Source organism: Mustela lutreola, chromosome 6 (assembly GCF_030435805.1).
Source record: "Mustela lutreola isolate mMusLut2 chromosome 6, mMusLut2.pri, whole genome shotgun sequence".
Taxonomy (NCBI): Eukaryota; Metazoa; Chordata; class Mammalia; order Carnivora; family Mustelidae; genus Mustela; species Mustela lutreola.
In genome coordinates this window covers 96,244,145-96,257,471 of record NC_081295.1, presented here as the reverse complement: position 1 = coordinate 96,257,471, position 13,327 = coordinate 96,244,145, and the positions used below count along the sequence as shown (strand labels likewise).

At 33.4% G+C, this 13,327-nt stretch overlaps 1 protein-coding gene across 2 annotated transcripts in view; it reads left to right on the top strand.

Annotated features, from left to right (window-relative positions):
* Positions 1-13,327, top strand: part of MMUT (methylmalonyl-CoA mutase) — a 31,929-nt gene that overhangs the window by 5,684 nt on the left and 12,918 nt on the right. For both annotated transcript variants that reach the window (XM_059178204.1, XM_059178205.1), the window contains exons 4-8: positions 4,118-4,275; positions 6,310-6,481; positions 7,479-7,727; positions 10,788-10,899; positions 12,167-12,282. In XM_059178204.1, the coding sequence (XP_059034187.1) occupies positions 4,118-4,275; positions 6,310-6,481; positions 7,479-7,727; positions 10,788-10,899; positions 12,167-12,282 (807 nt within the window). The remainder of the gene's footprint in view (positions 1-4,117; positions 4,276-6,309; positions 6,482-7,478; positions 7,728-10,787; positions 10,900-12,166; positions 12,283-13,327) is intronic.

Sequence of the window (13,327 nt, the reverse complement as noted above, 5' to 3'; positions counted from 1 at the left end):
TGTTAGAATGAAAGAGGACTCATAATTTACACTTTTTTATTTCTTTCCAGAATTCATACTCAGTTATGAAGTATGCATTGGTGCCAGACAGTAGGGGATCAAAATATCAGCTTAGTAAGATATCACTTGTATCTGCCATCTATAGTGAGGTCCCTGGTATTTCACCCCTGAATTAGGTGGGAAAAGAAGGATCTTAAAGTGTTCCTATGTTAATAGCAATCCCTCCATGGGGAAATCCCTCTGAGTAATTACTATGTATTTTCCCCCATCACTTACATTTTGCTTCTTGCTGGCAATGCTCTCCTTTTCTTAACTTACCTTGACGTTAGACTATATTATTTCACGGCAAAGGCTCAAGCTCTCCTTGTTGTTAGTATGCCAGCTTAGGGTTGAGGAAGTGGGTGGGCTAGATGTGTTTGTTTGGGGTGGCAGAAGGACCCAGCTCCTCTGATTTAAGGTAAATTTCCAGAAGGAAGAAACCCTAATCCCAGTTGTATTTCAGTGGACACCCATAGTAGTGAGAGAAGATTGTAAGCACAGTCCTTGTACAGTGGCACTCTGCATTTATGGTTCAGATGTTACGGGAGAAGAGTGGAGAATTGAGTAACTAGTAGCAATTTATACAGTTTGTGCTGTTACGTACTTTGGCATTTCACCTTTTGAAAGCTCCTAATGTCATCTTTAAGCTCAAAATTGCCTTATATAATCCTTCACATAAGTGATAAAAGTGCTGGTTTCATATACTGATCTAATAATGTTATACTGTGCTTTGTGAACTGTCAACCTTTATATATTTTTTTAAATTTAATTGTATCAAAATACACATAACATAAAATCTACTATCTTCACTGTTTTGAAGTGTACAGGTCAGTGGCATTAAATACAGTCATACTGTTGTGCAGCCATCACCACCATCCATCTCCAGAATTCTTTGCATCTTGCAGAACTGAAACTCTGTACCTGTTAAATAATAACTCCCCCACCTCCTCTCCCTTCAGCTCCTAGAAACTATCTTTTCCACTTCCTAGCTCTGTGAATTTGACTACTCTAGCTCTCTAATATTAAGTGGAATCATACAATATTTGTATTTTTGTGACTGGCTTATTTCATTTAGCATAGTGTCCTCAGGGTTTATCCATGTTATTGTATGTGTCAGAATTAACCTCCTTTTTAAGGCTGAATAATATTCCAATATTCCAGTATTTCTATTATTTTTAAAGACATTTTGCTGGACTCTTCTCTATAGAGAAGCACCTGTTTGTTTTATTGCTTCTTATTTATAAATTGCATCTACTCAAGTAGTCTCTCAATTCCATGGAATTCAATCCCCTTATTGCTTTTGCTGTGGAACATTTTTTAGGTGCTTTTGGTTAATTATAAATAAAATATTCAAAATATAAATTATAGATCTATAACATATATTAGCAACAAGTAACACTTATTACATGCTGGCATAATGCTAAGTGGTTTAGGTGAATCGTTTCATTAAATCCTACAAAACTCCATGAGGAAGGCATAATTATTACTTCTATTTTATACTTTAGGAAACCAAGAAATAACAAGGGTGAGAAACTTGCCTAAATGTGGTTAGCTAAGTGACACAGCTAGACTTTGATCATTCTGACTCTAGAGCCCAAGTTTTTTATACCATATTGATTTCGGTGAACTAGTTTTTATTATTTGATGTTTGGCCAGCTCTTGGGAAGGCTAATAATTTATAAAAATAAAAAAAATAATAATATATGTGATATGTACCCTACCTAATAAAAAGTTTTAGGAGAATGGTGAAAATACCATCTTCTTTTTTTCAATCTTTTATTTTGTTTTTCTAAGTAATCCTGTACCCAATGTGGGGCTCAAACTCACAACCCCAAGATCAAGAGTCTTATGTGCCATCTACTGAGCCAGCCAGGTGCCCCCTGAAATACCATTCGCTTAGTGATTTTGGTAGAAAAAAACTGTCCAGGATAGGCTTAGCATTAAAAGTCATAAATTTATTTTTTATTTTAAGCAAAATAAGTCAGTCAGAGCAAGACAGTTATATGATCTTACTGGTATGTAGAATTTAAGAAACAAAGCAGAGGATCATAGGAGAAGAGAGGAAAACATAAAATGACGAAATCAGAGAGGGAGGCAAACCGTGAGAGACTCTTAAGCATAGGAAACAAACTGAGGGTTGCTGGAGAGGAGAGGGTTAGGAGGCTGGTGTGACTGGGGGATGGACATTAAGGAAGGCCGGTGATGTAATGAGCACTGGGTATTATGTAAGACCGATGAATCACTGACCTCTACCTCTGAAACAAATACATTATATGTTAATTGAATTTAAATAAATTTTTTTAAATGTCACAGTAAATCAAATTGTTAAGCCATGTATTTTATCCTGCTTTGTTTCAATATATAGTACTTAGTACTAATCCTTAGAACTATAGTACTAAGGATTGAATCATTTTCTTTTTCCCAACCACCCCCACCATGTACTTATTCATCTTCAGTGACTTCATTCAAGTAAGGAAATAAAACTTAAATTTATATATCTTCATCAGATTAGCCCAAAGTTAGGAGATCTTAGGACCTTGTGAGGAGTCATTGGTTTAGAATTAAAGATGTTTTACTCAGTTCTCAGACTAAAGGTTGCATTCCTAACCTCAGCTAACTAATTTCAGAATTTAAACTTTGACTCTAAGGAATGGTTAGTGCAGATTCTTTTTCACTAGAAAAATAAAACAGGTGAAGTGTTTTTTTTTTTTTTTTTTTTTTTTGGCGTTCAGATATTTATGTTTATTAGAAAATACAAAATTTTTATGAAGTCTGTGACATTTTACGTTTTTGTTGTTGTTGTTGTTTTTATTTCTTTTCAGCATAACAGTATTTATTGTTTTTGTACCACACCCAGTGCTCCATGCGATACGTGCCCTCCTTAATACCCTCCACCTGGCTTCCCCAACCTCCCACCCCCTGGCTTCAAAACCCTCAGATTGTTTTTCAGAGTCCATAGTCTCTCATGGTTCACCTCCCCTTCCAATTTCCCTCAACTCCCTTCTCCTATCCATCTCCCTATGTCCTCCATGTTATTTGTTATGCTCCACAAATAAGTAAAACCATATGATACTTGACTCTCTCTGCTTGACTTATTTCGCTCAGCATAATCTCTTCCAGTCCTGTCCATGTTGCTACAAAAGTTGGGTATTCATCCTTTCTGATGGAGGCATAATACTCCATAGTGTATATGGACCATATCTTCCTTATCCATTCATCCGTTGAAGGGCATCTTGGTTCTTTCCACAGTTTGGTAACCGTGGCCATTGCTGCTATAAGCATTGGGGTACAGATGGCCCTTCTTTTCACTACATCTGTATTTTTGGGGTAAATACCCAGTAGTGCAGTTGCAGAGTCATAGGGAAGCTCTATTTTTAATTTCTTGAGGAATCTCCACACTGTTCTCCAAAGAGGCTGCACCAACTTGTATTCTCACCAACAGTGTAAGAGGGTTCCCCTTTCTCCACATCCTCTCCAACACATGTTGTTTCCTGTCTTGCTAATTTTGGCCATTCTAACTGGTGTAAAGTGGTATCTCAATGTGGTTTTAATTTGAATCTCCCTGCTGGCTAGTGATGATGAACATTTTTTCATGTATCTGATAGCCATTTGTATGTCTTCATTGGAGAAGTGTCTGTTCATATCTTCTGCCCATTTTTTGATATGATTGTCTGTTTTGTGTGTTTTGAATTTGAGAAGTTCTTTATGGATCCTGGATATCAATGTTTTGTCTGTACTGTCATTGGCAAATATCTTCTCCCATTCCGTGGGTTGCCTCTTTGTTTTGTTAATATTTCTTTGCTGTGCAGAAGCTTTTGATCTTGATGAAGTCCCAAAAGTTCATTTTCGCTTTTAAAACAGGTGCAATTTTTATGATGGTTCATTGAATCACTACTTAAATTGAGGAGTGAATTAAATGTAACAAAGTAAGCATTAAATATTTTCAGTTAACATTAAAGACTACTTTGTATATCTAAGTTAAACATCATTTTAAAATAACGGTCTTTTAGAAAATGGGTTTAATAGAACTTTTTAAAATTTTTATTCACTGTTTTTTTTTTTTTAATATTTTATGTAGCACATGCCAAAATTTAATTCAATTTCAATTAGTGGATACCATATGCAGGAGGCAGGGGCTGATGCCATTCTGGAACTGGCCTATACTATAGCTGATGGGTTGGAATATTGTAGAACTGGACTCCAAGCTGGTCTGACAATTGATGAATTTGCACCAAGGTGAGTAAATTGTCTCAGAGATTATCTTAATAATAAGACAATTTTTAGGACCAATTTATGAGTGTACAGTAAATTTAATGATAAAATAAATCTGTATTTCTAAATATCATACCTTGATCCTCTTAATGTTTTATTGGAGTAATAATGAGAGAATAAGCCATTACTGTTGATGATTAAAAATCAGAATTAAATTTTACTACTTCTTGGTAAGTTAGAGGAATCTTGTTTCCAGCTGTTCAGAAAACACAATTACCTGACATATTTTGACAATTAAAATTATAAACATCTTATTTCAGGCATATTAGCTTTTATTCTTTTAATTTTCCATTTTAAAAATTAAGTCACTAATTTCATTTTTTTTCTGTTGCACTTACATAATATAAATGTTTTGGAATGCACAGTGCTATTTAAAACATTTCTGTTTCAAAATAGCTTGTTAATGAAGTTGTATGAAGAATACAGAAAAGCTTGGGGTGCCTGGGTGGTATAGTCAGTTGAGCATCTAACTCTTAGTTTCAGCTCAGGTTGTAATCTCGGGGTCCTAAGATCCAGCCCCATGTGGGGCTCTGTGCTCAGCGTGGAATCAGCTTGAGATTCTCCCTTTCCCTCAACCCCTTCTAACTCGTGCTCTCTCCCTCTCTCAAATAAATAAGTCTTAAAAAAGAAGTATGGAAAAGCTTAACTGAAGTTTATGAAGTACTTAAATTTGGTGATCAAAAATTGGTCAGCTAAGCAATTAATTGCTAAGTTTTACTCTAGGCTGAGAACCAGTTTATATGTTGGAGGAAAAAAAAACCAAACTTATGAAAAACATGACTTCTGTCCTTAGATTGTTTATAGATTGGTGAATACTTCTTTATACCAGAGGCTGCTATATATATAATGTGACAGCATTTCTCAGAGTGTGGTCCAAGGACTCTTCAGGGTCACTACCCTTCCTGGGGTCTTTCAGGTTAAATTGTTCTCATGATTGTATTAAGACTTTATCTGCCTTTTGCACCTCCATTCTTTCAAAAGTCTATAGTACTGTTTCCCAGATACTACATGATATGTGATGTTGTAGCAGATTAAATATAGAAGCAGATATAGATTCCACCTGTCTTCCCTGAAGCCACATATTAGTTTTGCAAAAATGTAAAATAGTAACTGTTTTATTAAATATTATTTTATTTTAGCAAAGTATAATTATTTTTCATAAAAATGTTACATATGTTAACATGTTATATGTTGGTTGTTTCTAAATGAATTAATATGTAAATATTGATAGATAATATCCAAATAAAGATTACTTGGGGTCTTTAGTAATTTTTAAGAATGAAAAAATATCCTGAGACAAATATTTGAGAACAACAATGTTAAGAGCGTCCAAGGGCATACCACAAATTTTTATTAGTCTTTCGTTTCTTTACTTTAAGGCTCACCGCTTCTTATATAAAGAAACACAGCTTTTGTGCCTCTAGGCACAGGCAAGTAAACTAAACTAAATGTGTAACTCAGTTGCAGGATATAAAATAAAAAGAATTAGTTTAAGGGCAGTTGGAGAAATATATGCCTATATATAAAAAAAAAAAACCAGGAAAACTTTCTTGCTATCCAAAGAAAATTATTTGTTAGTTGTTTATTAACTAAAATTATTAGTTGGTGGTTTTATTCCCTTCATAGGTGACCCCTGACTTATGTACTGGGTATTCTTGAAGTATTTTATTTTGGGATAGTGATTCATTCTTTATTTGAGGGCACAAGAGGAACTTCTTTCCTAAGAACAAAACAAACAAACAAACAAACAAAAAAATGAAAAACCAATTGTAAAGTGAATAATTCCCACCTGAAGCAAATAATCAGAGCTCTTTCTTCTGTGTGCCTTAAACTGTACTTTTATCTGTTAGGTTTAAAGTTACTTAAGTGTATATGCTTTGATTTTAGTTTAAATTAAATTGTTTAAAATTAAAATCCAGTGTGTGATACAATTAGTTTTATTTTCCATTTTACATTGCCAAGTATAATCAAGTAATGGACTTAACATTACTATTTTAGGTTGTCTTTCTTCTGGGGAATTGGGATGAACTTTTATATGGAAATAGCAAAAATGAGAGCTGGGAGAAAACTCTGGGCTCACTTAATAGAGAAAATGTTTCAGCCTAAAAATTCTAAATCCCTTCTTCTGAGAGCTCATTGTCAGACATCAGGATGGTCACTTACTGAGCAGGTATATATATAATTTAAAGTGTAGAGGTTTAGCAAATTCATATATTGTCTTACAAGCAACATAGCACAGTCAGGAAGTAGATTTAAGAACCCATCTATTCATGTTTGAATAATTATTCTGAAGCATAATGCACATTTATGTGTTTTAACACGTATTATAATAAATAAAACTGGCTCCCTCCAGTGGTTAACTATGGAAATCATATAAATTGGCTTACTATAGTGCTGTTTTACTTTTTTAAAAGTGAAAGAAAAAAAAAAAAGAATGTGATGATGAGGAGGAAGTAAAAACCCAAGTTTAGTTAATATTATCTTAAATGATTTTAAGAGTTAAAATTCTTAATATAAAATTGCCTGATTAAAATTTTGTGCATATATATATTATTTATTTTAGTTACATGTTTTAAGTGTGCATGCAAACAGACCCATTTAAAGACTCTAATCATTTGAGTAATTTAAAATCATTCTATTAAAAGATTGTGTGATAATCTTTTTCCATGTCTTTTTTTACGTATTATTTTGATACATTAAAAATAATTCATAACTTTAAAGTTAACATTGCTTTTATATACTTAAAAGTGAATAAAAACTAATATATCCACATTAAATATGACTTTAGGTACTTATAAGTGGAGAAATACAGTTTCAGGTTGGCAGAAATAGTTGTTGGCTTAACCTTCTCATTTTTATAGCTAAGGAAGCTAAAGTTCAGAAGATCCAATGATTTGCCCAAATCACAATCAGAAAGAGAATGAATTCCAGATTTTTTATCTCATAGTACATTGTTCATCTTCTTCACTGATCACTTATTAATAAATCATTCGTTGAGTGCTTGTTAAATCTGGCTTGTTTACTAATTTGTCTAAATTTATTGGATATTCTGAAGCCTAATGTAGACATGGCAAAATAAGTGTGCAAGAGCCACTGCTTAACCATAGTAGCATCTTTTATCAACTGTTGCCGTGTTTTGACTTTTTGCTTTTCACTGAATGTTTTAGGATCCTTACAATAACATTATCCGTACTACAGTAGAAGCAATGGCAGCAGTGTTTGGAGGTACTCAGTCTTTGCACACAAATTCTTTTGATGAAGCCTTGGGATTGCCAACTGTGAAAAGCGCTCGAATTGCCAGGAATACACAGATTATTATTCAAGAAGAATCTGGGATTCCCAAAGTGGCTGATCCTTGGGGAGGTTCCTATATGATGGAATCTCTCACAAATGATGTTTATGAGGCTGCCTTGAAGGTCAGTTTCTCTTCTTTAAAACTTGGGTTTTAAGATTCACAGATTTATTAAGATTTTATAGATATTTTGATTTATAAATCAAATCATTTATAGATTTATATCAAGATTTATAAAATGAGAAGAAATTTAAGATTCAACTTTAATAGTATACAAATAGAAACATAATTTAAAAATATACTTGTATTTGTATTAAATATTTTTTTCTTTTTTTTTTTTTTTTTTTTTTTAAAGATTTTATTTATTTATCAGAGAGAGAGAGGGGAGAGAGCAAGCACAGGCAGACAGAATGGCAGGCAGAGGCAGAGGGAGAAGCAGGCTCCCCGCCGAGCAAGGAGCCTGATGTGGGACTCGATCCCAGGACGCTGGGATCATGACCTGAGCCGAAGGCAGCTGCTTAACCAACTGAGCCACCCAGGCGTCCCTTAAATATTTTTTTCAAAGAGTTAAAAAGACTGAGTGTTCAAAGGCTATTAATATAAAAAAGCAGTCCTTTATCTTCTACTTGCTTTTTTTCCCACTTCCTTGAATCAATACATCTTTTTTGTTTGTTTTATCTCCATATTTTAGAATTAAACATGTATGCTAGGTCTATCCATCAATTTTAGGCATTATCTATTGCTTTGTAGTATGGTAGTTTAGTATTTTAGCTGATTCTTACCTCTGCTTTCTCTTGTCTGATACTACTACCAATAAAATTATATCTCAATAGTAGATATCTTTCTGAAGTCCTCCAGTGCTCTCATTTGATTTCAGCTGATTTCTCTTTAGACGTGCTGACTGTTGTGGCCTTTTGACTTTCCTTTGCCATTATCCTGGGAATTCTTTTTATGTCTGCTATGTTGAATCTGCAGCTCAAATCCTTTGTCTACCTCTATTGATTTATCCCTTGTTGTCTTGAAGCATACCGCATAGGAACCTCCTCTAAAAGTGGTACGTGGGAGATGACTTATATGAAACTTTGGGTGTTCGAAAATGTCTTCATTCTACTCTGGTATTTGATGGATAGTCTGACTTTGAAATTATTTTCATTTGTGAGTGTGTAAACATTGATCTGCTTTTTATCCTTGCTTTTTATTCTGGCTTCCACTATTTCTGTTTAGAAATCTGATGCTATTTTCACTCTCAGGAACTTTCTAACAGTTGCAGGATCTCTTTATTTTTGAGTTGCTAGACTTTGGTGTGTTTATTTTTTTCTGCATTTCACGAGATCTTCAGTGGGCATTTTTTATCTCCCCCATTTTTCATGTTATCTTAGCCCTAAGAAATTGTCTTGTATTACTTTTTTGATAATTTCCCCCCTGCCAGTTTTCTGTGATTTCTCTTTCTAGAACTCATAGTTGTTGGGTAAGGACTTCCTTAGGTACCCTAGTGTTCCTCTCTGTTCTATAACTTATCCATGAGATTCTGTTTTGTTTTCTAGGAGTCATCAACTTTAAATTTCTATTTACTTTAAAATTCATAGATCATATTTGTAATTTTCAAAAGCTCATTTTTGTTTTTGTGTTTTCTTCCTTGTATATTATACTACTTGTTTCATTAATACAGAATCTGATTATTTCTGAGGATATTAATTACTTTTTTGAAGTTTCCTTCTATATCCTATATTGTCTATTTTCTCTGTGTGCCTTTGTCTTTAGTGTTATTATTCAGAATGCAGGTTTTTATTTCAACAAGACATCTTACCCATGCCTCTTTCTGTACTTGGTGTTTGATATAGCCCATTGCGTTTCTGCAGAAGTAAACTTTGGTCCATATTCTTCAAGCACTAAACTTTGGGTCTCTTGACTGAATGGGAGAGAGGTAGTTGCAAATTCTAAAGTAATCCCCCATCTTTTTAGCCTCCTATCTTACCTTTGGCCTCTTTTATATCCAACATGAATTCTTATTTCTTGACTTCTTCAGAAAAAAAAAAAAAAATTAACTTTGTTCCTTTCTGCAAAGTCACATACCCTTCCACCATTCATTTTCCCACCATCTCATAAATACATATATATGTATATATGAGGCTGTAATTAAAAGTTTAGATCTTCCCTGGTATCAATAAGATGGAGTTATATCATTATTCTGCTGCTCAAATAAAAATAAAACTGCATTTTGAAATATACTTTTTAAAGAATACTTATTTATGTGACCAAGAATTTATTTACTTATGTGACTAAAAATAAAGATGAGAGAATTGCTGTTATTTTTAGTTTTCTCCCAAGACTTGAGTGAGGTTCTGTTTTCCAGAATCTACATCTTAGTTTTTCTGTTTTCTTTTCAAGTAGCTTTAAGTACATAATTTCTTTTTTTAATTGAGATATAACTGACATATAACATTGTGTTAGGTTAAGATATACAACATGATGATTTGATATATGTATGAATTGTGAAATGATTACCAGAATAAGTTTATTTAGTATCCATGCCTGTTACAAATTTTTTTTCCTTGTGATAAGACTTCTTAAGATCTGCTTTCTTGGGGCGCCTGGGTGGCTCAATGGGTTAAAGCCTCTGCTTTCAGTTCAGGTCATGATCCTGGGGTCCTAGAATCGAGCCCCACATCAGGCTGTCTGCTTGGCAGGGAGCCTGCTTCCTCCTCTCTCTCTTCCTGCCTCTCTGCCTACTTGTGATCTCTCTCTGTCAAATAAGTAAATAAAGTCTTAAAAAAAAAGATCTTTCTTAGCAACTTTTAAATACATAATAGTGTATTGTTAACTCTGTAGAATTTCTTTTTCTTTCTTTCTTTTTCTTTTTTTTTTTTTTTTTTTTTTTTTTTAGTTTTTATTTATTCATTTAAGAAAACTCTACACCCAACATGGGGCTTAAACTCACAAACCTGAGATCAAGAGGTGCCTGCTCTCCTCGACTGAGCCAGCCAGGCACCCCTAACTGTTGTAGGATTTCTAATTAATGCTCTTGAAGTCTACTTGATTCTTTTCTTACAAAGCATTAAACTTGCCACTAAAATAGCTTATTACTTTATTAATATTAGTATTTATGTGACATAACTAATTTGTATAGTTTATAAAAATATCTTTATATTCTTTTCCAGTTTTATTAATCTATTTTTCTTATTAGCTCATTGATGAAATTGAAGAGATGGGTGGAATGGCCAAAGCTGTAGCAGAAGGAATACCTAAACTTCGAATTGAAGAATGTGCTGCCCGAAGGCAAGCGAGAATAGATTCTGGTAAGATAAAATGAAAACGTTTATGTGTGAAATCCAATGTTTAAAAAGAAATATTAACTTCTATTTGAAGAAAACACATGTGAGTTATAAAACAAAGATAATGGAAAAATGAAACTTGGATAGAATGTTTCTCATCTGAGACTCATCTGAGTCTGTCTTTCTATCCATCCATCCATCCATCCATCTCTCTCCCTGTTTGTATTTTTGCATGCGTGGGTGCACACAGGTAAGCATATGTAGAGTATGTGTGGAGGTATGCCCACTGTGTATATAGACGTGTGTAGGTGGGTATCTCCAGCATTTTAAAGATGGTATTATTATTGGTCATTGTGCTTTGCATTGTAGTATTTATTTACTCATTCAGTCAGTCAACACTTTTAGTATTTAGCATTTGAGGCACTGTGCTTACAACTGTGAATAGGTCAAAAATGCTCTCTCCACCCTCAGAGCTTACATTCTAGTAAGAGAGAAAAAGAACAAGTAAACAAATAAACAAGATAATTATAAATTGTGGTGAGTTCTATAAAGGAAATATGAGGACGGGGTAGGTGGCAGGATGTCTTTAGATACAGTAATAATCTGATAGTTTGAGGCTAAATATATTTTTTACTGTGTTAAGGAAATATCTTTTTAATTCTGGTTTATTACTTACAAATTTTAAAAGTACTTTTTGTTAAAAGTGATTGGCTGTAAAGAATTCAAGAAAACTTTGAAATGCTATTGAATGTTAATCCTCTTCCTTAAAAATCTTGATGTAGCTGCTATTATTATTTTAATTTTGTAGTGTTAAAAGAGGGTTTATCAGAAGCTCTGGGGAAGCATATAATGTAGGAGCATAATAAAAGTCCTTCCTTACAGAGATTCTGTTACTTATCTGTTCTTTCCCCTTTCACCCCCGTTTTATTGGGATTTGCTTTACTGATGTATATTGAAGTTTCATTAAGATTTAAGAATACTGACTCTTCTGGGTGGCTCAGTCAGTGAAGTGACTGCCTTTGGCTCAGGTTATGATCCCAGGGTCCTGGGATTGAGCCCCACATAGGGCTCCCTGCTCAGCAGGAGAGTCTGCTTTCCCCTTTCCCTCTGCTCATTCTCTTCTCTCACTCACTCTCTCTTTTAAATAAATGAATAAAATTTTAAAAAGATTTAAGAATACTACTTAAAAATATTAAGCTTATAAGAAAAGTATGTGATGATCAGAGCATTACTATTAGGCAATTATTTATGAATAGAATCTATATGTTATTTTCCTCTGGAAAATTAATAGGTTCTGAAATAATTGTTGGAGTAAATAAGTACCAGTTGGAAAAAGAAGAATCTGTGGAAGTTCTGGCGATTGATAATACTTCAGTGCGTAACAAACAGATTGAAAAACTCAAGAAGGTAATAATAGCTATCATTTTTTGAGTGCTTTCTGTCTTCTGGGCACTGTGTAAGCACTTACATTGTCTTGCTTAATCCTTGTAACAACCACATGAGGTGGGTATTATATCCCAACATTTTGAAGTTAAGGAAATTAAAGATAAGGGAGATTAAGAAACTTACTAGGAGTAAATAATTGAACAGCCAAGACTCAAATCTGTCTGTTGACACCAAACATTCATGTTTTAAATCATGACAACTGCATCTGTGAAACTTACATATTGTTATTAAAAATCACTCTAATAATAATACCTGCCATTATTTACAGATTAAAACAAAGGCTTAAATGATTATGATACTCACTCACTGTTAAAAACAAAATTAAGTTCCGAGTATCTGAACCCAGGACTTTTCACTGTAATTTGTTTCCACCAGACCATGGTTTCTGATACTACTATGAAAGTATCATTTTTTTTCTGTTTTTTTTTTAACTCAAATATATTTTAATAGTGCTTTAGTAGGATACAGTTTATAAATGAAACATTTATTTTGATTGACACTAGAGTATTAATTTTATTTCTGATTTCTTGCCAAGATGAATCAAAGTATATGAAATGCTAAGATGAAACATATTCTTATAGTCGTAACATATATTTCTATTGTGAGAAGCTACTGTGGTCTCTTAATCTTTGGCTTTTATAATTACTGTTATTTCTAAGGTAAGGAATTTGACATTATTTAGCGATCTTTAATGGTTTTCATTGGTTTACTTTCCCTGTGGTAGTTTAAGATCTGACTTTTTTTTCCCTCAGTTTAGATGTTCTTTAGGAGTCTAAGAGTTTGTTTGCTTAGACTGAATGCACAACCATCACCTTTCTTTTCTTTTTTTAATGGCAGATGTTTAATGAAATTATTTCCATTTCACCCTTAATGAGAAGATAAGGACTCTTCTCTCATTTTTGTCATGCTTTTTACAATGTCCTGTTTAGGGTGTAGCATGTTATTTTCAGTCATCACAAAAATCTCAACCTTTATTATATTTGGAAAACTCCTTTTGTCCTCTCTT